The sequence below is a fragment of the Nestor notabilis genome, unplaced genomic scaffold, assembly GCF_000696875.1.
Source record: "Nestor notabilis isolate BGI_N333 unplaced genomic scaffold, ASM69687v1 scaffold27597, whole genome shotgun sequence".
Taxonomy (NCBI): domain Eukaryota; kingdom Metazoa; phylum Chordata; class Aves; order Psittaciformes; family Psittacidae; genus Nestor; species Nestor notabilis.
In genome coordinates, this window is record NW_009935654.1 from 70,572 (window position 1) to 96,942 (window position 26,371).

Sequence of the window (26,371 nt, forward strand, 5' to 3'; positions counted from 1 at the left end):
TACTCCAAACAGCTCAATACAGATCCAGCTTACCCAGATTTTTTTGTGTGTGGTTTTTTTTTTAAGAAAAGAATCTTAAAACTAATAAATAGATCTCCTCCCCATTCTTCCAAGATAATGGTTTTCAAAAAAACAAGAGGCCTGGCAGTTGTGCGTAAGCAGAGACAATAGAACTTCATCTGTTTAGAATAAAAGGTGCTTTAGATCTATTAGCCACCTCATTTTCTCAATTCCATCATTCCCTAATACTCAAACAACTGCAGATATGTTCAAAACTGTGCCCAAAATCATCGGTGAAAACACCATGTAATTAATCGAAATCACCCCTCCCACAAACACTGAAACCTTCTGAGCATGACAAAATGTAATACAACTTAATGTCATCGTGGAGACAGGAACCCAGCATCTTTGTTTCAACTTTTTCCTTTGTTATATATTACAGTGCTCTATAAAATTTTTCCTTTTTCCTTTTAAAGCATTTAGACAATACAAGACTAAAAGATGTCTGGAAATACGTCTTATACAAAAATGAATTTTTATCTTAAAATAACATTCAAAAAGGCACTTCATTCTGTAAGAAAAAATTCAGAGTCAGGTCAACTGCTCTAAGCAGGGGGGTAAAATTGTCTGCATAGTGGGAGGGGAAGAAAGGGAGAGAAATTCAACTGCTGAAATACAAGCTTCTTTTTTGGCATGTTTTAAGAAAAGCTGATCCAGTAAAAGATGTCCATTTATGAAATTCATTAAAAGAGTCCCATTTAAAATAGCTTTTTTTTTTTTTTTCCTTTAAAAAAGTAGTCTGAACACATGACCTTAGGAGTCAGGCTTCTGAAGGCTTAACAGCATCACTCATGATTGTCCTTCGTGTCCAATGTAACAGGAAGATCAAGAGTAGCACTTCTGACAGGGGTGACCTCCCCAAAGCTTACATTTGAAAGAGCTGAAAGAGATGGAGACAGCCTCTATCTGCTAGTAGCAGAAGTCAGTTCAAGTTAAGGGCTACCTGTTGCAGAGTTTATGAAGCATACTGTAAACTTCTTCCTCTTTGCTTAGTCCTTCAAAGAAAGGAATAAGATCTAGCAGCTCTGTGTCTGTCATGTCATCAAACCAGGACTGCACAGGCACCTGAAACAAAGCAAGCAGCAAATACTAAGATGACTTCATGATGTGAAGAACACATAAATTTTGCCTGTGTAGGTGCCCTGTAATACTCATTGCCATCAAAGTAAGGCAAAGTGCTGGTCATTAGCATTTAAGCCAAGCACCAGGTTCAAGTCACAGGATGGTCTGGGTTGGAAGGGACCTTAGAGATCACCTAGTTCCAAGCCTTCTGCCATGGGCAGGAACACCTTCCACTAGACCAGGTTGCTCCAAGCCCCGTCCAACCTGGCCTTGAACACTGCCAGGGATGGGGCAGCCACAGCTTCTCTGGGCAACCTGCGCCAGTGTCTCACCACCCTCACAGGGATATGTAATTAATAAGTTCACCAAATCAAACTGTAAAATAGCTGACCTTCCAAACTGAACTGTAAAACAGTTGACATGCAGCTGACCTTCTAGATGTCCAGATAACCTACATTACCCAACACTTGACAGCTGAATTTGCTCTGCAGCCTTGATATTCACAATAGACTAGAAGGAAGATACAGGTTATGAAGCTGTGCTGACACTTTATTTACAGGCAAGTCTTTTTTTCCCTGTCTAAGTATTATCAGTGTGAGTCACTAAACATAGGCATACAGCAGCAACCCCCTTCTGGCATGACGTTGCAGAGGAAATATTTAAACAGTGAGTACAGAACAGTTCTCTGATTAAAATATAAGACCCTAAAAGTGGGTTCAGAAAATAACGCATATAACACCACTTCTTAAATATGTGGGCTGGATTTGGGTAAGGAGTTCTGTGTATCTTCACTATGGAAGTATACTGAGGTCTTTTAAAGACTATCTTGGATCTTGTTACAAGCTCTGGTTTCTGCAGAGACTCGACCATCAGCTAGCAGCACTTTTCTAAACATGATTAAACCACTCTGACAAGGCCTTTAATTTCATCTCCCAAATTTCTACAGCTCATTATTTTCCTGGCACTGAATTCTGAGATGGCAAGTGATGATCTGGATTAGGGTTTTAATTTTAACCATGAACATAAATTACAGTTACAGCTCCAGGTTATTATAAATAGCAACTGTAAGCCGTGTGTGGCACCAACCAGAAAACTGTTTTCACCGATCACTTGGGGCATCACAGTATTAGGATCTGATCTTAAAAGCTGACTGCTGCAAGATAAATAGCTCACATTAAAAAAAAAGCTATCCAGAGAGGTAGGACCACGCAAAACGGTGTTCCTGATAGAAATTTCCTACATTAATTTTAACAGTTCACAGAAAAGGCAGCCTAGAAACATCAAAGAAAACACTGCACAGCCTGGTTGTTTAAAAGTCAGTAGATCTAAGGGGAGTTCCAGCTTGCTATCCTGGCAGCTACAAAACAGATGTGAGCGTCTGTACTGACTGGAGCAACGGATGGAGCAAGTGCCAGACCATTCCACCACAGCTTCTGGAGTTGATATGAAACACAGTTAAAATGTGCATTGCTCCAAATTATTCTGCCTTGAAGTACGGCTGCTTGCCTTTTATCCTTATTCTGAAAACTTGATGAACTTGTCGACTAACATTTCTAATTACAAAGTGAGTTATCACAAAAATACTTAGAAGCATAACACCACAACAGGATCTTGATTTTTTAATTCCCCTTAGCCACGAATACAGAACTCTGATAGTAACCAGTAAAGCATTAATTATCTTGTCTAATAAAATGTTTTCATTCACATAATGAAAAAAGATGGAGTACCAAAAACAGTTCAAGTAAATTATTCTTTCTGAAATCACCAGTCCGAAGAACAAAAGACTATGCTGGAAGGCAGCTTTGCTTTTTAGAGCTACTTTAGTTTTTCAGGTTCTGCACTGCTTGGTACTTCTCAAAACTGACTGACTTCAGGCCAAAAGTTAAAACTGAAAGCAACCAGTTACGATAATACGCACTGTCAAGATCAGTTTTGCCCTAGTCCTTTACCATTTGGCAGTGAACACCAGAACCTACCTACAGCCTAAAAAAATACAGAAACTAATACACGTTAGTGTTCTGAAAGGCTATTTTCTGAATCAGGAAGTCTGGGCAAGGATGAGAAAGATAAAAGTAACACTTGAGTACCTCAAATACTAAGAATACTTACTGCATTTTCAGGATGGAAGATGTAAGATGCAGGAGAATTATCTACTATAATAACTTTACTCAGCTCACGTCCCAGTCGACTCAGATCCTTCACATAATTTCCTCGGTGAAAAACACAGGATTCTCTAAAGAGCCTTGCCCTGAACACACCCCAGCGATCCAGTAAGTCAGCTACTGGGTCTGCATACTTAAAAATAGAAGTTAGAAACATGAAGTTAGCAATGTGCAGACAAAGCTAATTCACAGAACTGTACAAAGGGACGTAATTTCAGATAAAATGCTCTTTCTTCAATTTCTTCCCTGCTCCTTGTTAATTAACTTACATGCCTGCAAACCTGAAGTGATTAATAGAGAGAGAACATGAAAGTAGATGGTTATCTTTCTGTGGAAGGCTAACTTGCACTCTAATGCTTTCTGTGATTTATCGATTGGGTTTTATTCTTAGAGCCAACTTATAGTTACCCTAGGAGTTACCTAAAAGTTGATGGATCCAGAGATCTTGCCTATCATTACCATAAAACCAGCCAATATTAACAGAAAAATTATACAAAGCCATTTCCAGAGCCAATTCACTCCTATGTGCCTCTGAAGATTAACTGCAACGAATGCATCTCAGCTTGATGTAGCTTTGGCAAATGATATACTTGGAGCAACTGGGTCAGTAAGAATCTTAAGATCATCAAATTGCATAAATGGACCATAAAAGACCAGACAAAGATGTTCTTAGGAAAAATATCCGCGTACAATAGTTGGAAATTCTCATTTTATATACAAGATGATACTTTAAGTGAGGCACAGCTTCAAAGCCAACAATTGATATAAAGTGCCCAAGGAAAAATACCCAAATAAACTAGAACATGAAATAACCATGTACTTGAAAATGGTAGTTATAACTTATTTTTGCAGGATAGGAGTTACCACTTTCCTATATTTTAAACCAAGAAACAAAACTGATGTCAAAATCAATCATCTTTCCTGACTATGTCAACTGCCAGACATGTAACTGAAGTATGAAATTGTTCCCTTTTTTAGGATTTTCACAATGTGACTGAACAGAACATGGTAAACAGAGCGCAGGGAAAAATTCTCTGATAGAAGGCACTAAAGCAGATCAAACAGGGTCCTGTCCCCTTCCACCATCTCTACACTAAGCTGAAGTAAAAGCTTTACCATGCTAGAGTATTATTTAGAAATAAGCAATATAATTTTACAAACAAGATGCCACAAACACAGTACACTGAAACAAGTGAAGAATTTAAGATGTCTACTACGGTCATGTCTACCACAAAACTACCTACGAGGTTCTACTGCTACTGGAGACCAGAGGGCACAAAATATTCCTGTTGATGATTCAAGCTTTGCAAAACGTCTAATTTTCTAACTCCAGATTGCAACTGCACCTTGACAGAACAAAAACATGTTCCAAATTTTCAGATGCAGTGAATTTCTGAATCATTGGTTGATCGTGTAGATAGCATTAAATACAGTGTGTTTTATTTCATGCCCAGCTTTAATACAGTGCTTTACTCACACGCTATTTGTTCTAATTTCTCACTATAACCATGGTAACTTGTGTAAGCCTTTCATATTGGCATTATGAGCAATGCATGGAGGCTACATTATGAGACAAGCCCATATGCGATGGGGTTACCATGGAAACACTTACCCACACACTAGCAGACAAAGTACACACTGTCAGACAAAGAAGCAGAAAAGAAGGGAAAAAATTAAGATAGTACCAACTATGGAAATAATTATCCACAGAAAACCCAACCACAAGTCCGCTGACCAGCACCAAATGGGCTAATGAGATGAAGAGCAGAACAAACCTTGGCTAGACTGGCTGTGAAGAGTACACATTCAAAGAGCTCTCCCATCCTCTGAAGAAACTCATCCACATGTGGTCGTTTCAATACATAAACCTAGAATGATAATGACTATTTAGGTCAAATGGTGCTTAAGGTAAAAGAAAAGGAAAGAAAAGAAAAAAAACAAAAATCAAAACAATACACTCCCTGTAATCCCAATGCTTGACGAAACAAAAGTTTACATGGAAGCAGTTCAAATGAAATGCTGAAAGGAAACAGAAAAGTATACAAGATAAAAGTAGACATCCAATAATGAGAAATTTGAATGCATGGGCTGCCAAGACCCATGCTGATTATGCAATTGCAAACACTGTGCATCATCTGGAGTGATGCTTCTTGAAAAATCTCATTAAAGGCAAAGAGAGACAGTAGGGCTTCTCAAAAAACAAGGATTCAAGATCTCTCAAGTGAATTTGGTGCTGGTGTCTTCAGTCCTGTAGAGCTTTACAGAAGGAATAAATCGGATGAAACCTCTATGAGGATAGGAATTGCACAATAGGGAACAGTTTTCTTCCTGTGGCTAATTCTTCCTTTTCTTTTTCCCCCTCATACCAGGAACCAAACACCATATCACACTACAAAGTTATCAGTTCTGCAATGAGCTTTCATCAAAAATCTTCACAATACCATGCAGAATGTCTAGCAAATGCTGCTTTTAATATCTGGTGGCAAAGGTCTACAGCATCTTCCACTGTGACCCTGCCATAAAGATGGCAAATGCTCAGGATCTCTCCCCTCTGGAGCAGCTTGGTTTCAGCAACACTACACTGCCTTTCTGCATTGACAACCATACGGGCAGCTTGGCTGCCTACTGTCAACAACATAATTAATAGATATGAGAGCCTCCCTGCCTCTCTTCTTAGAGCAAGCAACATTATTTGTGTTCACAGAAAATACCAAGATAAGATAACTGCTGGCCAGGACGCTTCAAAATAGTGCACAATGTAGTGGGAAGCTGAAGAGGGGAGTCTGCTTGAATAGTATTTATCTATCTTGTTGCATTTAGATTAAAAGTTTGAGAGAAAACATCAGCAGCATTTTATCTTCTCTGTTTGGCAAGAAATCCTTAATACTAGAAATTTCAAGCGGAGAAGCCTGGCGTAGAACTGAATTCAGGAAGAATTGGAAGACTGATGCAATTTCAGGAATTTCTTTCTTTGATATGTAGAACTAGATTAATTGCATGTGTTTTACTAGATTTATGTTAATAAAGAGGTAAAAACCACCAGGAACCTAGAGAAAAACCCTGAAGGAGAAAAATATGGAAATGCCAGCCTGAAGCATAACAATAAAAGCCTTTAGCAGAAGAAGAAAAAAAATTGCATAATTGAAACCGAAAACCTCAATCTGAAAGCAAAGTTTCATTAAAAACATATATGATAGAGCTGTACCTTCATGACTAAACCTGAAATGTTAATTACTTTTCCACTTTATGTAGCATACAGCTCACAGTATGAAGACTTTATCTGCTTCAAGTTTATTTCTATGAAGTACTTCTGGCCCCTCAAATTCAAACAATACATTCAAACTTTGATACAGATAATTTATAACCCAAGATTTATTTTGTTTTTTTTTAAACCATAGCACCTAACCAATCAAATAAATGTGACATGTTATCAATTAAAGACAGTTAACAGATGTACTTCAACACCACTCTCTTTCCAGATAATTACCACAGTTTCCTGGATTTCACTAGGCATAAACCAAGTAATTTCCTCTCCTATAACAATGCAATTAATTTTCACTTAAATCTTACTACACAAAGTTATTCTGTAGCATTTCCTTTCCAAATTACACTTTCAACTTAAAGACACTGGTAGAAAGACAATTGCAGTCCCTCTGCATTTCAGTATTTGGGAAAGAGACTATCCAATCTGCCAGTTGTAAGACGAAAGACAGCAGGATGCAAGTTGCTCCATAACTCTATAGTTCCTAATGAAGTTCTTAAATCTTTAGCCTTATTTATAACCTTATACTTATTTTTTAGGGAACAAAAGGGACACACAGAGTCTTAAAAGTCAGTCTTGGATAGTTTATGCTGGAGTTTAGTATTAATTTCCCTTCTAAAACCTTAGTGTTTATAGCCACGGCAAAACAAGTCTCCTCTTTGCTCTCTCTGCCTATCTATGCTTGTGTCAGTGAAGTATTTCCACTTGGAATGTAATTACAAACTCCAAGCCAAGGATATGAACTTTGCTGCTTGCAACATAACCCACCTCCTCCATAAGGAGAGCATACAGTAAATCAATGCAGTAGCTACAAACCGAGAGCTCCTTAACCACAGGCCTGCGGACAGCAGTGGGCTTATATAGGCTTATAAAAGCAAGTATTTGCAATTTTTTTTTTCCAGAACAACAGATCTTAATACTCTCATTATTCTCCTTTATTTTCCTTGAAGTTTTTTTGAGAAGTCCTACTTAGACCCTGGAAGCAACTGCAAGTGTATTGGTATCCTGGGCTACAAAATCTCTTCAGTTTACTTCACATAGAAAGCTTTCTTCAGCTGACAGTGCAGCTCTTTTCTCCTCTTCCTCCTCACTTGGAATTTTTTCCCCTTTACTTTGTTAGCGGCTGGACTTGAATCTCAATGCCGCATGGTTATTTGTGGCTTGGCTTTCTCCTCTGCTGCCCGATGTCTTCAGTTTAAGTCTCTAGACTAACTGGCTCCTGGCATTTTTCTGAGATTTATATACTGTCCTTAAGGCATTAAAAAAAACCCAACTCCAGTTTTTCCTGTATTGTACACTCACTGATATCTTCCTTATCACTGTAAGAATTTAGACAAATACAGTCTTTTTTAAAAATAGATTTAAAATAAACCCTACTTTTAAAATGTAGGCACAAATCAGGCACTAGGCATGTTTTCACAGGATTCTGTACTTAAGGCTGCTAATGGCAGAGCACAAGTAATTATCTTTAATTGTTTTCAAGCATTTGATATTTCCATATACATTTTCTGTACCTCAAAGCAATCTTAACCTAGAAAGACTCCATATCTGTAAAACAAAAAGAGAACCCACCTCGATTTTAATCAATTAATTAGGACACAAGGAATTGCCTTTCAAAACCAGCTTTACAATAACAAAATCTTCAATAATGACAACGAAATCTGCCAATGGCAACTCAAGCTCCTGGAATCTCCTGATTGTGGGCTGGGTGCATCTTCTGAACAGTGAGCTGAAAATAATGTGCATCCTTGAGCCTTGTCTTTCTGGTTCCCACAGTTGTGGTTGCCTCCCAGTGCAAGTAACCAAGAATAGGCCAGCTAGAATGGATACAGCCTATCCTGGATTACTTGAACCAGGCCACAGCCTTCTGTAAGAAAATCAACCAGTTCTGTCCTTTGCAGAAAGGAAGTTTATTATTGGAACAGCGTTTTCCCCCCATCAATAAAAAAACATTTGTACATTACATTCAAAGTATACATACCAAACATTTCTTAGTGAATTTGGACAAAAGACAAAGGACAATCACACTCTACAAATCTCCACTCCTTGGGGATTAATTCCATATTTAACACACAGTTTCTGATCTGGGGCTGTGATTGCTCTGCACTTGTTAAACAGGAAGCATACTCCAAAATAGAGGCCGTGTTCTCACAGAAGTTACGTCAAGGGTACCAAACAGGTTAAACATCTTTCTCCAGTCACTGCTTTCACCCTCAACAAGTTTCCTCCAAAAAGCACTCTCAGTTGCAACATGTTTCACTGGACTTCCCACAGTTTCTCACTTACAATTTGGTTGAGTAGGGGACCAGCTCTGATTTCCTTTTATTCAGAGAACCAAAGAGAAATGAGAGAACTGGCCAGAGGAGTGTCAGCTTGCATTAGAAATGCCCTTTTGTATCTGTGCCATCATTTCCAACACAAAGTGTGGGATTCATCTCCTGTAACTTTAGCTGCCCAGCAAAGGGGTAGATGGGCACAGTCTCTGCAGGCATCTAAAGCCCTGTAACAGAAGAGAGGTGCCACTACACAAGTTATTTCCTTGTAAAATAAAATGACAAATAATTTCTAAAGACAACGTAAATTAAGATACAGAAAGAAAGAGAGACAAGGGGTGTTCTGAAAAGCATTTTTTAATGTAGGGAAGCTGGTTTATCCAAGCACCCTGTAAAACGATGATTTGAATTGTCCTCCTTACAGAAGACCAAGACTCTCTCTGACCTACAGATTACAAATGATATAGGGGAAAATAAACTCCCCAGATTAAAGACAGTCCTTTGAACACCTCTGTTGCACAACAAAAGATGACGATATTTATCATGAACAAAAGTTGTTATCTAAATCAGTCTCAGAACTCCCTCAAGAGTACAGCAACTGATTTTGCTATGACTTCTATTTTTTGTATATAAAATCTGAAGAATCTCATATAATTTCAGATTTCTTTCTCAATGGGCACTTCTGAAATGAGTGTTCTGCATTTGTCTTCAATGGGGTTTCTGTCTGAGGCAGAGTTCAAGTACAACAACAGTCTGGCAGCCAATCTCCTGCTTGGTAACATACAAGGCTTACTGGTAAAGCAGGTAGGGATATGCACTACGGACAGTACGGTCCCACAACACTTCACATATCCTGTGATACTGTAAACAGGTGGAAGTATTTCCCAATGCCAATGAATAATCTTTGAGTATACAAACTGCTTAAGAAAATGGACAAGCATTATACACATGACAAGTTCTGACAGATAAAAATTGTTAATATTGAGTTTTTATGCCCTAAGTGAATAAAAAATTACAGGTTTCAAGTAGGATCCAGTTGTCAAAGCTCTCTAGCCTGTGGTAATGCATGTCAGGCTAAGCCAGAACATCCACATTTGCCCTTTAGATTGTAACAGTTAAAAAAGCCCCAAAAGATTTCTGGATGACAGTACATTACTTTGCCTGCAGAGGTATTACAAACACAGGAATCCAAGACTTCACCTATTCTGCATACCATATAAATTACCTTTATTTGAAGGATCACAAATTCCTTACAATTAACTTCATTTCTACCACCCAGACGCAACCAAGATACTTACCTATTTTGGAGGTTCAGAGCTTGAAATACAAAGGGATTTAGCAATTTCCTTGAAAATTACACAGGCGGTCTCCAGCAAAGCACAGTCAGAGACTAACTTCACTTGACCTTCCCCATCACGATCATCCTTCCTTCTGTCCACGTTTAGGGTATGCACAAATCCACTCCCTTTGACCATTTTTAATTCCTTTTGCCCCCCCATATGCAGTCATCTTGAGTGCTTTAACTGCATTATGTTTGGTGAAGAATCTAAAAGTTTGCAGTAGGGAATGGAAAAGCAACAGGCTTTTAAAGTACTTGACTGTAAATCCCAAAAGGTCTTTTTACTGAGTTTTGTTCCAAGATGCAAATACATAATCTTGACAAGCTAAATGATCACAATCCTAAGCCATTCAAAATTGTTAGGCAACCTATTTAATTCCCTTTCAAAAGCATTCTAGACAGTTTTAGGAGAGAAAATGTCTGCATTACAGCACCAAACACCACTAAAGCCCACATCAAATGAGGACCGATATTATCACAATACAAACCTCCCAAAACATCACTTATGTGTTTTAAGCATTCAGTTCTGGTGAACATTACAGGTTTAAGTACACAAGACACTGTTTTTTAATACATAAACCAGGCACAGTGTAAAAATTGTCAAAGCAACTATCACTCTAAAACACGATTCAGTCCACTGACTGATATTTAGTAATTATTTTAAGAGCGACACTTACATGGATGGTTTTCATAACAGGAAATCAAACAAAACTATGAACTATCTGTATGATATATCAATTGTTCCAAGATCAAAACATGAACCTATTTGTCCAAGTAAAAATAATCCATATAAACCCCAGCATTTAAAAAAATATTTAAAATACTCATTAAGTCACATGCAGGGAAGATCTGCAACTTAGTAACCGCATTGTCTGCAACCTACAACAACCAACAGAAGATAGTTCAAACAACCGGCAGGATTCATATACCAGAAAGGCTCAGCTTCACATTAACTTGTACAACCCATCTCCACCAAGAACTTTAACGTCTGTCTGAAGAGTAAAATGCACGGCACTAATTTATTCCATTCAAAGTTTTCAGAAATGACTACTGATTAAAACCACCAAGCTAAGATACACAAAGCAGACTGATTTTCAAATTATGTCTGTTTTGCATTTACTGAAAATCATTTCACAGAGTCTTAACTGAAGTTCTTGAAGAGTAAGACACAAAAATTATTCTCCTTGCAATTTTGTCCGGAGCTTTTAAAGATGCTGCAGTGTATAAAAAGTTCCATCAGAGGAACTTGAAATTATTTACAGGAAGAAAAGGGACAGAACTTAAAGACTGCCACAAAACCTTATGAAATGTATTTTCTTCCTTTAAACTTTTATAATGCTTTGTCCACATGAATTACATGACCAACATTAAAGCCAACTTATCACCCTTTTCTCTGTGGAGGGAATGAGAAATGAAGTATTTGTAGTTTTTTCTAGGCCCAGCAATGTTTGAAAACCCATCCTTAGATCATTTCCTGTTTGAAAATGCTTTAAAACTGACAAAGAGTCAAGTATTACAGTCCTGAGAGAGATATTCTGGAAATCTGAAAAAGTTAAAATTGATACTTAGTAGTTAGAAACTACCCACCTGATCAAACAGAGATGCCTGTCTGGATGACAGGCATTCCAAGGTACACAGCTTTTGTATTTTGGAAAAGGGCAAGCTATTGAATGTAAAGCAGCAAACAGAGAAAGATAATCCTCTGGGACACTGAGGACAATTCCACTACTAGAACAATGCTAAAGGAACAATGGCACTTACCTGATGTATGGTTCCATCAATTTCAACAGGAACGATGAAATCAGCATTGCTAATTGGCTAGAAAGAATGACAAGGAAATAAATCAACATTAAAACCAAGATAATTAAAGGGAAAATCTTGGAAGGATAAAAGAGTACTTACTTCTCAGGAACAAGTTAATAAGCATTATTGATTATACAGATACACTCTGTGTGTGTGCCCTTTACAAACACAAGTCAGAAGCCTTACACAGCTGTATTCACCAAATACTAAACTTCCCTCTTCTCTCACATTTTGCAGCATCATACAGTGATGCTTTACAAAATATGCTTTACTGCTTGAATAGCCCTCACTACCACCAAGTGTGTTTACCAGTGTGTCTATTTGCATAACTCCTTCTTCAGGTCTGTATGGATGATGGCAAAGAAATTCAGCTATGTGCTTCATGTATTTTTACTTTGGGACCTCAATTAGTAATTAATTCAAAATGAAGACACTGGTAAAAATAATATCTAATGGTTATATTTGAATCAGAAGCTGTAACAAGCCTTAAGTTGCACAGTTAACTGATTCTCAAGACATGACCCCTCAAGAACATGCTATACTCATCAAAATAATAATGTAAAACTGCATTTTTAATTCAAAAGAGAAGAGGAAGCCCACTCTGTCAAAGTCCTTGAATCCACTTTTCTAGCCTGTTCAGTACAACTTATTTTTTAAGACTTACTGTGAAAACTGTTAGTCAAGTAAAATTACTTTTGAATGCAGAAAAGCAAAATGACCGTAAGAATTTCTATGCACGGCAACACCCTCTCTCAGTAGCAAGGTAAGAAGGAAGATGCTTTGATCCGGTATCTGCAAGTGCTGTGTCAGAGGGCAAACGAAAAGCTACACTGAATCTGTGTGTCCTGACCAACCAGTATTGGCAATCAGACTGCCAGAGCAGCTGATGCTGGAAAACTCCGCCCTGTTGATGATGTAAAGAATTCCTCAAACACTTGCAGATAAAAATCTAGATTTTTTTATTTAGCTGACATCAAGCCATTTACAAGATACATCCTCCCTTCTGCTTCTGAAAAGGCCAAGAAGGGAGGCTCCCATCTGTTACCTGCATGAAGCCCCTCACACAGAAGATACTCTGCAGCATCTCTTGACAGTCACAGAACAGGTACACAAAAATGTTTTGAATCTTGAAAGAAACCCAAATGAATTGCCAGTAAGAATCAGCCACCAGTTTTCAAGTGGGTGCCAGCTCTGTGCATACACTTTGAAGAGACTTGCATGCACTTGAAGAATTTATGTATGCATGACTCCCTCAAGCAAGATAAATATTCTGTAGCAGCAGAAAAAGAATAGGTCACTGCAAGTTGCTAAGGTTTTGAAGCCCACTGATAAAACTACAGCTAGGAGTGAACTTTCTTAACAGGAGCAACACCAACCAGGTGTTGGAGAAAACCACATTCTGTTTAGACAACTTCATCTGTGCTAACAAATAAAACTCACCCTTAGATTTTGTAACGCTAAGCAAACTGCTCTTAACTACGCATTTGCTTTCCCCACTTGTACTTCAGGTACTATGTAGCTTTTTTGTTGGCACAAGCGATAAGGAAGAGAGCATGGACTGGGGTTCTGTACTTCATCATGACGGGAAGACAGGAAAAAACTGCAGCAATTTGCTGGATAAAGGTTTCTGGGGTTGCACACGTGAAGCACGTACGTGCCTCCAGTAGGAACCACAGAGACAGAGCATGAACGAAGACAATGTATTCCCATTGAAAATCTTCACTTCAGTTAGAACTGTTTCTATTTAATAAAAAGCTTCAGAGTTTTAAATGTTCTCAAAGTGTTTCACAGCCAGTTTTGAATATGACATTCCAGACTTGCATGTGGTTTAATTAATTTTATACAAAACCATGTTTACTTCTCCTTGAGTCAATAATTTATGAATTTTGCATCTATTATAGTTTTACGATGGGAATGATAACTATACTGTCTATCTATTCCTTTTTTACTGTTGCCAAAGCATCCCAAACTTTATTCCTTTAATATGCACTCAACATGAAAGACTAGTACCTCCTTAGAGTTTCACAAATACGCAGGGGCATAAAAACCAAGAATTACCCTCCTTCAGATGTTACTGCTTTCATAAAAGAGTACTTTAAATATTCTGCCTCTCTGGTTGTGTAAAAAAAAAAAAAAAATTTCTGCATTTGAAATATGAAGCCTATTTCATAACAGAATTATGAATTTTAATACATCAGGTGTTTTAAATAAAGCCTTTTGTACTAAAATTCACAAATTTATGTATGCTTTTGCAGCTTTTAAGTGGGGACCTGCTTGGAAGAGCAGACAGGTTCTCATGGAGGGCAAAAAACCCTAACCAAAACACAAACCAAAAAAACCTGAAAGAAACTGCAAAAGTAAATTGATTATTCAGGCAGAGCAGTGTGCATATAGGTATCAAAAACAATGCTCTTCTAGAAATCCATAGTTATTTTTGATGACCACAATGGATTTACTTCAGCTGAAGTATTTCTTTTTATGAAACAAAATCCAAACAGCATCACCAACAGTGCCAGCCACTAAACAACTAAAGCCACTTCCTCCACTGCTTGGTTTTCTCTCACATGCTCCCATCACTGGGCTTCATATTAAGATAATGCCATCATGGCCATTAAGACTCTAATACTGCACAAACGCCAACATTTGCCTAATGCTATTTAACTCACAAAAAAGGACCAGATTTCTTTCCCAAAAACACAAAAAATTACTCAGTGTTCAAGACTAAGTAGAACAATTTTTTGATTTTTCTTAAATATCTATTTAACATCATTTAAATACCCATTAAATATCATATGAATAAACGGGATGATTGAAATAAGCCCATTAAGAAAGCACTCTGTAATAAAGGCAAACCTCAATCCTACAAGAAAGGATTTACACTATGTCAACCATTAAACATGTACTTTTTTAAAATGGTTGAAAAATAAAAATTAAAAACTGCCTAAATTGAACCTCACTTTGTTTCAAAACCCAGAAAAATCATGGTACAAAGTTACCTACAGCATTCAGAAAGCGAACTTTTATTTTTACATTTCAGATAACACTAAGCCTAATATTTCATTATCTTCATGTAAACGTGGACTTTTAAATTCTGCTTTCCCTCCCTACTTTTTGACTCTCAGTTTATTAGAAAAGCACAGTCCCTCCCCTTCCCAATCCAGCTGTGTTTCTAGTCTCCCTAAAAACTCTGTAGTTCAATCTGGGTATAGAAGACAAGGATCTGGTAGTGAGGTTAAGAGGTTACTGTACGCCACCACAAATTGTTCTATACCATCAATCACAATAAAGATAGAGAATAATCTTAGTTTCAGTTTGAGGTACAGAAATATTTGTTCTAGTATCTCCATATAAGGTCTTCTTTAAGTCAACAAAGACAGGCTGTAGCCAAATTCTAACCACAACATGAATTATGGTTTGCATATTTAAATGCTGGCAACTAAATATTGCAGGATTAAAATGTTGAGTTTCTGCTAGCAGTGAAAAATGGAGTGCAACCAAAACTAGAAGACTATAAAGTTGGTGGTAACTCTAGCTTGCTACTAGTAAGGAAACATACTATTGATTCTTATAAATTCTCCATTCAAAGTATGAAACTAGCAGATGCTTTATAATGTTTGACATTTGCTAATCAGAAATGCTACCAGTACTCTGAGCCAATTTAAGTTACTTGTATTTCTGAATTCTCCTATTCTAATTTTAGCCTTAATTAAACAATAGAAAAATACCACTACTTCCACCACATGCTGAAATCTGAAGGATTATATAAGTTGCTTCTAGAAGATGACTGACTCATCAGCAACAGCTAAATGCTAATTGCTTTCCTGTTGTGAAAGCTAAATACTTAAAAACACTTACTGCCACAGGGATAGCAGCCTGAAAGGGAAAGCAATCTTCTCAGCAACAGCAATCACTGATGCGCAAATCTACTAGGCTGAGGTGTATCTAGCTAGCATGAAGCTGTGCTGAGTTTTCGTTCTCCTAGACTATGTCATCATTTAAACATTAAAAGTAAAATGTATTTTCGGAGCAACAAGTTTTGTACCTGTTACAATACAGGTCCTTGCTGGAACAGTTACCATTTAAAGCTATAATGAGTGTAACTATTCCAGGCCTTACTGCAGTCAGTGTGACTTTCTCAGAATCAAATACATAGCAATGTCTGCATTACTCCCTTACAGCTAAATTAGGATGAATATTCACAGAAACAACAATGAGAACTACCAGGCATCCTGGAAGAGCCTGTAAGACCGGTTAATGTGTTAAGAGGCTTAACAGTTCCTACAACATTCACTGACAGATTCAAGTTGCAAGATTGCTTTTGAATTTACTTACCTTAAATGAACTGTGCACTAAAGTTTCATCTAAATCAATGACCACACACTTCTTCCCATAGTCCGATGCTGTCAGTTCCGGCAGGAGGTATTTAGCTGGTGGCTAAAAACAAAAAGACAAGAGGAAGACAACACAAACCAGTAAAACATCTACTGAAGGGGCACTCTTCTGCCAACACTACTGTTGTAGTAATTACTGGGAACAGAAATACATGACTCAAAGTTCAATGTATTTCTGGGCTCATGGCAAGTACACGTATGGAAATCAATGGCTCATGCAATACTCATACAGACTTTTCATTCTTTTTTTAAATGAAACTTTTTTAGCATGATATCCAAAGCATTGGAAATGAAAATGGTAAACCACCACCAGCAGCTAAAAAAAACCCAAAGAAAAATAACACATTTAGTACAATGGTATCTTTTTCCAATGTCCCTCTTCCTGATTGCCCCACTTTTGGTTGCTGCTGCCACACCGTTCACAGTCAGTATTTCCAGCCATACCACATTGATGGACATTTAAACAAATGGTTGTTTCTGTCTGCCATGAAAGATGCTAAAGTGGAGAAACCAATCCTGAAGGAAGATAGCATTATTAATTTTATCTTCCAGGACATGTCTCCACTCTTGTTTTTACCACTTGTGAGGGTGCTGACCAACAGCTTTCATGTGGATTACATTCCAATCAAGGTATTAAAAGTGCAGTAAAGAACCTAAACTAGGCTCTTCTACTGTTTACTGTCCTTACTATAAACTGGTACCAATTACATGAATTGACAATTTTTCTGTAAAGCAATGCAGAAAGTCACATACTCTTCTGATTGCTCATTCCACACTTTAACTTAACATCCCCATTTGCAATATAGTTATGTTACTTTAGACTTTGGTACTGCGTATTTCCTGAAATAACAGAGATGGGAGAGAATGCTTCCATTTGGAGCTGAAATGCTGCTGCCACTCCTTTAAAGAAGGGGGTTTTGATGAAGGAAAAAGACTAGCTTTTTAGAAAAGTATCAGTAGGGAGAAGCTCAAAACTGAGAGGAAATTAAACTAATTAAGAATGGGATACGAAACTCTAACCTTCATTCTTCTGCTATCTTATAATCTGTTCAGACAATGTTGCTTTGGTAAGAATGCGCCTATCACGTTTTTGGTCTTTTCAACAGCCTTTTGTAGAGGTGCTTGCAGAGGCCTGAGGCCACAGCAGGTGACAAACAGGTGAGTCAGACACCCTCTGAACACCCAACAGCACCAAGGACAGATTATTAACCACTGATGGATTTCAGACCGCATCTTAAGTTGATAGATATTGGCCAATGATGCTTGGTAAGCTCTTGTTTGAATGAACTAACAAATGACATTCTGGATTTAAATAGAAGTGTCTTTAGCTAAAGTATAAGTTACTGGGAGATTTTTTTAGGAATGCTCACTGAAATTGATTCAGATTTTTTACAATTAACATCAACAACAGTTTCTTCAGGTACCAAAATGGAAGCTGCCTTGCTTAAAAGCTGCTTGTCTCAATGGATTTTCTCTCAGCACAAATCTAACAGTGACCTTCAAGAAAAAACAACTTCTGCTTAATGCCTGTACAGTAACCATCCATCACAGTAACTTAACCAGGCTGAAATTTGTAGGACAGCCTTTTTAGGTTATAGACAGTCCCGTGTACACATTGCTTCAATAACTGCTTGAGCTCTATCCACCTCTGCTTTTTGAATCTTGGACCAGATCTAAAGAATTTTGGTTTCTCACTCCTATTTAAGTATTTCAAAGGTATTTAGGCATCCCATCTCAATTTTTTTATAATAAGAAGGATCCATACTTGCAACCTAAATAGATCAAAAGCTTACTGAAAGAAAGTATCAAACCCATTTAAAGACAATAATCTTCAGAACCCTTGTTCTCATACTGATTTCTTGTCTATAAAGAAAAAATAGGAATATCCAAGAAATCTTAAGAGTATTTTTTTAATAATAGTTCAGTTCATTTTTGTACTCTTAAGACTGTTAGTATCTAGTCTGAATTGTTGACTAAGTTAACAAGCACAAGCAGTTCAAAGCCAGCAATTTCTTCTATGTGAATTCTTTATCAAACTGAAAATACCTAGACATATGGAAAATATATGGAAAAATATATTCTTCCACATAAAAATATGCATATGAAAAATATGAGCACTGTTTTATCACAGATATCTGCTATTTATCTGGAAACTAATATGCCTGTCATCAATAAAAGGCTGGACATACACTAAGGACTACAAAACATGAGAACCTTCATCTCTGAGAACCTGAATTCCATGACAGCATGGTGAGAAACAGCCCATGCTCATCACGCTCATCCACCTACAGCTCTGTTTTCTCAAAAACAGCATCTGGGAGAGGAACAAGCTTACCCACAGCATCTCTACAGAGACACTGGTTACTGCTGGAGTTTCTCTCCCTTTCCAGTATTGCCTTTGGAGCAAATGTGTAACTATTGACCTAACTAAGAAGACTACACCTCAAGGTTCCTCCTGGGGAAAGTCTCCCACTAGGGCACATCAAACTTCCTAAAATCTTTGGCTTCTTGACATCTGGTCAACAGTTGGCACACTTGAAGATCAGGAGAAATAAATATTCCATTTTAAAACTTGCATCTCTGTTACCCTCAACTCTGTAAACACATCTGTCACCCTAATAATCTAACAGGGATAAGGAAACTATATTGATGCTGAAGGCAATATAAGACGCCGATAAACATAGAGTGCAGGACTTTGGAGCAAGGATGACATTTTTGAGGCTATAGGAACTTAAGACAATTTGTATATAGGGTATCAGTTCATTCGTTTTGCTGTTCAAGCTTTCTGATCTAAAGCAATTTCCACATGCTAAGAGTAGCAAAGCTTTTAGAGAGACACAAGCATTAATCAATTTTTTATTTTAATTTCCTCACTAATGGAGACATATCCAAGAAGAGTTCTAATTACCAGATTTCCATCATAGTTAATAGTGAATAGTTATGGATCTTTGATAATTTCCTTTTTTAAACATAGTAGATTTAAAGATATCTAGGATGATTAAAAGAAGTGTTTAATTGTGGCTAACAGAAACTCATATTTAATATGCAATACTCTCTCAAAGACTGCACACTTCCACAGAACTCAGCAGAGAAATAACACGTGGTATCTCAGTACTGTAAGTCCTAGTTTGGTCTTCAATTCCAACAAGACATAAATTGTATACAAGTTAAAGCTTTTAAAACTAGTCACTGTTTGGGATTTATGCATTCCAGCCAGGTCTCATGGCTGATCAGCTTAACAGACCTTGTAGTGAAACGACTGCTGCACTGCTTCAGTCCCGTGGAAATAGTATATTCCCTAAGGAAAAAAAAAAAAAAAGGGGGTGGTGGTGGCAAGAAACAGGACTCTTGGTTGAAGCATAAACAGCTGGTCAACACAAACCTTTCAGAAATTTACTGTATAAAACAATCATAACCTTTCTTCCCTGTAGGGCCATATTTCCCACAGAGACAAGTGTCAGAATTAATAAGCCCTTTCTTTGTATACTGGAAATGTTGTCTAGCCTAAGTGCAGCACATTAATTTGCTGTTCATGTTCCCTTCAATTCACACTTTTAGTTGCACTCTACATAGCTGACAGCTTCTCCCAACAGTTATGCACAGAAATACTTTAATAGAAGATAAATGATTCCCACTTAAACAGCTGCCAAAAGATGCTAGCTCCTGTTATAAAATGGGCAGTTCACAACATTTCTTCTAGAAGTTGTAACAAGAAATTGCCTAAGTGTAGGTGAGGACAAGTGAAAAAAAACCCCAAACCAATACCCCAGTGCTGAGATTTAACTTCTGCATAAACTTCAAGGAGTAATTTTGGTACGCTCCTTAATACCAGTGTTTTAAAATGAACAAAAGAAATGGACACTCCAACTCACTGAAGAAGGTCCACGTGTATGGCTTTGTATTTCCATCTACCTTTTCATTCGTAAGAATGAAAAGGGCTGAAGTTGCTATGAGTCTGCTTTGATTTCTCTACCATACTCCATGAAAGTACAAGTATCCTGAGCTACACTTAATACATTTTTAAGTCACGTCTATCATACTGTGTCAGCTGGTACTGGGTTTTTGGTTTTTTTTCAGGTTTTGTGTTTATTTTAAGCCTAAAAAGTAATAATTTTGCAGTATTAAGGAATAAATCAATTATGCTGCTGTCCAATCTATGCCTTTTCTGAAAACAGTTTCAGAATACAAGATGTAAAAAGGATAAAGTTCATCTTTTAAAAAAACATCCAAAACCCAACAGTCAGACAGTTTCTGTTTTCTGAAGAACCTAAGCAGAAGCTGGAATGTTTCTGGTTTAGCTGTCATCTCTGTCAATAACCAATTGAAAATTCATATTAATTCAAGTTTTTAAATTTAATGCAACTAATACAGAAAAAAATCTGATTGAGCAGCAGATATACTTCACCAATTTGCACATATGCACATAAAGCAATGGAAGTTTTCAAACACGTGACCCCAGCAGGCTGACAGATTTTACACATGCATGAAAACCTTGTATTTTGACTGGAGGCTTCACTTTGAAAGTTTAATGACCGGGGAGTGGGCAATGCTCTTTTCAGAGTCGTTAAGGAATTCTCTAAACACTTGAAGGGATCATATTTGCAATGAGCTCTATAAAAAGTAAATATCTAACATAACTGTGACCAAGCTCACTCTGTGTATGTTCAGAAAATATTTCTCCTAGTATGTACAATACATACAGTTCAAACAGCCTATTTCCCATCCATGACCCTATGTGGCAGAGCATCAAGAATTTATGCCTTAATGGGTCTTAAACACATGGTTAAGAGTTTTCTCAGAGTGAACCTCTGGGCTGCAGCACTCAGGACAAACAGCTCTTGTGAGACTGGCAAAGAGGACTGCTTTAGTTTTAGGCATTTTTCTGATATAATGTTACATCTTTGTTCCTACCACTTTCTCCATACGCAGCTCACTTCTGTATTTATTTAGACTATTACATACTAATGCTTGCTAGCTTCTGTTTGACAGCCAGAAGCACTCTGATACTCGGATAGTAAATGTCACACAACTGCCTGCAGGTGACGGTTGCTTGACAACACTTTCATGTCCCACTGGAAAAAGGCATCAGATGGCACTGGAGAAGAGGAACGAGTGCGTTTAAAGTCACCTGCTCACTGAGAGCTCTATGGCATGACTGCCTTATTAAAGTGCTGGGAATATAGGTCAGCAAAATCACTGTTGCACTAAAAAGAAGAATAAAAGAAACCTCTCGTATTGTTCATTTTCCTACCACTACCTGATTCTTAACAGAGCACTGCTTTAACATCGCAAAGATGGTGTTCTGAAAAAGTATCTCATTTTCATGTTTGTACCTGACAAAGCTGTACCCATTTCTCATTTCAAAATTTTGTTCTGTTTCAATTCTTATTTCTTTAATACCTACACTTAGTTTTAGCCAAAATTTTATTCCAGGTCAGAGCACAGCCAGAACATGTTTTACATTCAAAGAACTACTAGTAGAGCAACTACAGTCACCAAACAGAATCTGGCAGGTATGTAAAAGGAGAAGTAATTTAGAAAACAGTATTTTCATACATTCAAAGTTTTCTATTCCCAAACTTGCATATATACAAATTATATGCAGGTACATGTGTGTGCATACATATACATATGCATGCAAATATATGCATGAGATGTATCAGAAGTAATTTCATAGTAGAAATAATATGCAAGCAATAAAGACTAATTTATAACGGTCCTTCAATCCAAGGAAAAGCAGTTTAGAAGGGACGTGATCCACACAGTTTTATGAACTCCTGACATTACTGCACTGCAGCATGGACAGGGTTCTTACAGGAAGTATTGTAATGTTGGGTTACGTGAGAAGGAAGGGGAAAGAGGAAAAAAAAAATGCTGTCTTGGGGAATAGTCATGTCTTTAGAGCTACCTAATATCTCAAGTGGGCTGTGTCAGTAACTCCACACATTAGCACTGCTATTTCCTGGAAAATTCTGCAACAAAAAAGTATTATGAACAGCAAAGGAGCTCAAAAAAGAAGAAATTAAAAAAAAACCCAACAAAAACCAAGTAAAAAAAGAGCAGCTTTTTGACCAAAAAAGGTTAAACTTAATTAAAAGCTTCAGTTTGAAGAACCACTTTTTTCTTCCTTTTATTTAGTTTTGAAAAATAATTCACATGCCAAACAGCATTCCAAGTTTAATCCAAGGAAGATAAGCAGAAATATTAAAGCCCATAAAACAGTAGATACTGAGAGCATCATCTTCAAAGAGTGCAATAATGCAGCTTGGTCAGTGTACTCCTTGTTTTCCTAAAGTGGTTTGTTCCAAACAAAGCATGCAGTTTCTAACTCTTCAACTGGAAAAACTAGAGGGAAAGCTTTTTGCACCTGTCTCTCATATAGTGATGATGAGTCACCTTTTGTCTCTATTAAAATAAGCAACTACAACTTTTAGGCTACTTCAGGCATTTTCAAAACGATAAAAATTCAGAAATTAATTTAACTGAGATTCAAGATGAAACCCATATAAAACCCAAACTCTTCTTTAAGGCCCTGTAGAACACATGCAGTTCAATTCATCTCCAAGTCTACATTATAGACAGAACATAAAATCATTTTATTAACATGCAACACAAAACAGACCTGTTAGACTGCAACATAAGATGAATCAAAGCAAAAGTTATGAAAATTATTAAAAGAAAAAGGGATAAAAATACATACACTTGGTATAGGCATGACCTGCATCTGGTCACCCTGGGGAAAAAAACAACAAAAAAAAAAATCACTGTAAGGGTAATGGCTTTTAAAGGGTAGAACAAAGGTTTGAAGCAGTAAATGTAGCACTCAAACATTTTAAACCAAAGGTTCAACGTATTTAAGAAATCAGGGTAAAAAAAATAAAAATAAAAATTAAAAATAAAACCAGGATCTTGCATTTTAGTTGCTGAAATGATGTTAGTATATCGGTATTCATGATTTTTAGGAGACTGGACTGGTAAACCCCATGCTATGGTTAATAAGAGATGACAATAAGAAAGAACCTGTATTTACTGTAACTTTTTTCAGCTTTAAAATCTACTAATGGGTATATTTGTCTGTTTTCACCACAGCAACAAGAGGCTTAGATAGATCTTGCTAGCAGGGCAGAAGCCCACTCCCTGAAGTTATTAACTTCACTTGAGACAACTGCCTCAGAAAAAACATTTTCACTTAGGCAACAGCAGAATGTCCAAGAAAGAAATGATCAAACTTATCCAAGGAATCTCACTTTCTTCACCCAGGACACAACACTATCAGTGTTCTTCCCATGGTCTCACTTCTGTATTGGACTTGGGAGAAGGCTAGACAGTCTTGGTCAACTTGACCTTTTCTTCTCATCCTGGGACCCACATATGGACACAAAGACAGTTTCCAAATGGAGAACAGCTGGTCATAGGGTCACCAACATAAATATATGAGGTTTTGGGAAGTAGGAACTGTATTTTCTAATCTGTTAAAGTACTTGTTTTCTGGTGGGCACAGCACATTAATAAAGGAAGCCAACCCTTCTAGCACAGAGATAGCTTAGGTAAAAGATTTTATCCTCTAGTTACTTGGACAACACAGGCCTCTGACTACCAGCAGATTGACTATTTATTGAAAGAGCTGTTTTCAACATTAGAACATCCTCTTGCAGCTGAAAAGTCTTGTGCTCACTTGTTTTAGAGTCTAACATAGTGTTGACACACCACTAACAAACAAAAGGTAATTCACTATTATTTTTGAAGTCCTCTTTTTTTATTCCTAGGAAAGGAGAAATTTTTAATAACATTTAACCAAAATCCAGAGAAGCTGATGAAGCAGCTGGAGAGCAGCCACTACCATGATCTAACCAAGAAGTTTGCTTTAGTAAAAAGTACCCTATTTCTATAAAAACAAACACAAGAACTGGTAAGAATCCACATTTTCTTCAAGGTAATGGCAAAAAGAAAAGAAAATAAAATATGTAATTCAGGACATTAATGTCCTGTTAGTGGAACATCATCTGAAGTTCACGGGCCATTTCAGAAAGAAGAATTTGAGTAGGTGCCAGTCAGATTAGCTGGCTGGTGATGAAACTGTTATCAAGGATATAGTTATGCAGGCAGAACACATATTGCAAACCTGTGTTTTGTTTTGAAACGCATTTTTTGCATTCACTGGTAGAGAATAAAATACAACTGAAGCTTCTCTTCTGTCAACAGATGAAAACAGTATATGAGAGTAGAGGCATATTGGTAGCTTCAGTACAAGATTATCTCAATCGTGGACACAAATATAGCTGTGTATCACATTAGGTTTTTCCACAAACTTCAAGAGGCACTCACTGTGGCGTAACTGGCTTTCTATTTTGGTAATCTCTTGAAGCAAGAGCTGTACCCCATGGTATTACTGTTAAACTTGATAACTATCATTGGAATCCAGAATCTAACTTGCTAAAGGACTTGCATTATTGTTTGCTTTATTTTTCATGCAGAATTTCTTAAATAAAAAACATCAAGGAAGAAAAGTGTCCTCCTAAGAGGAACCTGAAAAGTACCTATGCCAAAATCAAAATGGTAACTGGAAGAACAAACAGAAAGATAAATGCAAAATTCTGCTGCTAAAGCTTAAGTGTTGACGAGCAGGCAAATGCTTTTTAAAAACAAGCCTGCTATGGGAAACTTTTAAAAAGTGTCCTGCCTCATTTCCTGATGCCTTGGAACAGGAAGGGAAATAGGTCATAACAGTATCGTTTGAAATAGATGACAGATGACTGCATTTGTTGAAGTCTTTCCATGAGCTCCTTATGCTGGTAACAGGACAAAGCTGTTCCTAGAATGCCAAAATTTCCCTATTGTAGCACTAAGATAACCCAGGAACTGATTTGTTCAGCCATTGAAATAGGGTTCTTTTTCATGGCACAATATATACAGATGAAACGATAACTCCTATCTTTTCCCTTAGCTACGTAGTTTTAGTTTGAGACATGCAACGTTCTCTGTACCACATCCGTTCATTAATGCTGTCTACAGTTGCGTATAGGATCAATGAGCATCAAGTGACAGGCCATATATTTGGCTTTTTTTGAGAGCAGCTTGCATCCAAAAATACGGAGCTGTTTCATTTTAAAGAATAACCCCTTTAACGCAGCAGCTGATCAGAATAGATTTAGCATGTTCATTTCTTTAACACAAAGCTTACATTAGACCGTGATAGGTTCTTTAAAAAAAAAAACCAAAATACAGCTTCTATTTTACTCTTTCAGTGACTTGGAATATCAAGCTTTGTCTCAATATAGAAGACTTTTTGGGAGGCAAATAAGGTCAGAATGAGTAAGCAGAGAGAAAGGAACCAAACATAGGTGGGGGGGGGTGTGTGTGTTTTCTAAACAGACCTTCCCTACCACATGTTGATGGTGACTAGGTATTTTCTTGCTCTGATCAATGAAGGTTAAGCAGAAGAAAGAGTACTAATATTTACATTAATCTCAATTGTCTTCCTCCACACTGGAGAGTGACACTGGTTTCCATTATCTGTTTGGAAAGCATGCCATTAATAGTCTCCCCATCAGATTTCATGCTCGTGTTGCTCCTCTGTCTCTCTTGGATAAAGGAGATAGCACCTTTGGCCTCAAGAACAAGCTCCCTACAAGCTGTTTTTATCACTTTGGTGACTCATACTCATGTGGGATAGAGAAGATCCCTTTTCCTGCATTGTATTATAGAGATCCCTGAAGTAGAGTGTTGGAGACTTAACAACAGGTCATCTAAACAGCTTTCCAGCATCACCTTGGAGATGACGGCACTGTGAAGCAGAAAAGCAGTGTGGAGAAGGAGACCTAATTTTTGTAATGGTTAGGATGGGTGAGGTAGAAATTCAAGGACTTGACCTTTCTGGCTTCATTCCTGTTACAGGGAAAGCAGCAGGGGCAGCTGTTGCCCCCAGAATAAACCTTCTTCTAAATCTGTCTTCTTCCTTGTTGAGTGTGGATCAAGACCTTCTCCTCCAATCCAGCCAGTATAAAAAACCCTTTCCTCAT

General features: G+C 37.3%; 1 protein-coding gene across 1 annotated transcript in view; it reads right to left on the bottom strand.

Moving 5' to 3' along the window:
• Nucleotides 1–784: 784 nt before the first annotated feature.
• Nucleotides 785–26,371, bottom strand: part of LOC104408369 (CTD small phosphatase-like protein) — a gene marked incomplete at its 5' end in the record, with an annotated part of 36,913 nt that continues 11,326 nt past the window's right edge. The window contains 7 exons of the mRNA XM_010017953.1: nucleotides 785–1,125; nucleotides 3,232–3,417; nucleotides 5,060–5,152; nucleotides 11,920–11,976; nucleotides 16,294–16,395; nucleotides 19,597–19,650; nucleotides 23,053–23,085. Coding sequence (XP_010016255.1) covers nucleotides 1,000–1,125; nucleotides 3,232–3,417; nucleotides 5,060–5,152; nucleotides 11,920–11,976; nucleotides 16,294–16,395; nucleotides 19,597–19,650; nucleotides 23,053–23,085 — 651 coding nt within the window. The remainder of the gene's footprint in view (nucleotides 1,126–3,231; nucleotides 3,418–5,059; nucleotides 5,153–11,919; nucleotides 11,977–16,293; nucleotides 16,396–19,596; nucleotides 19,651–23,052; nucleotides 23,086–26,371) is intronic.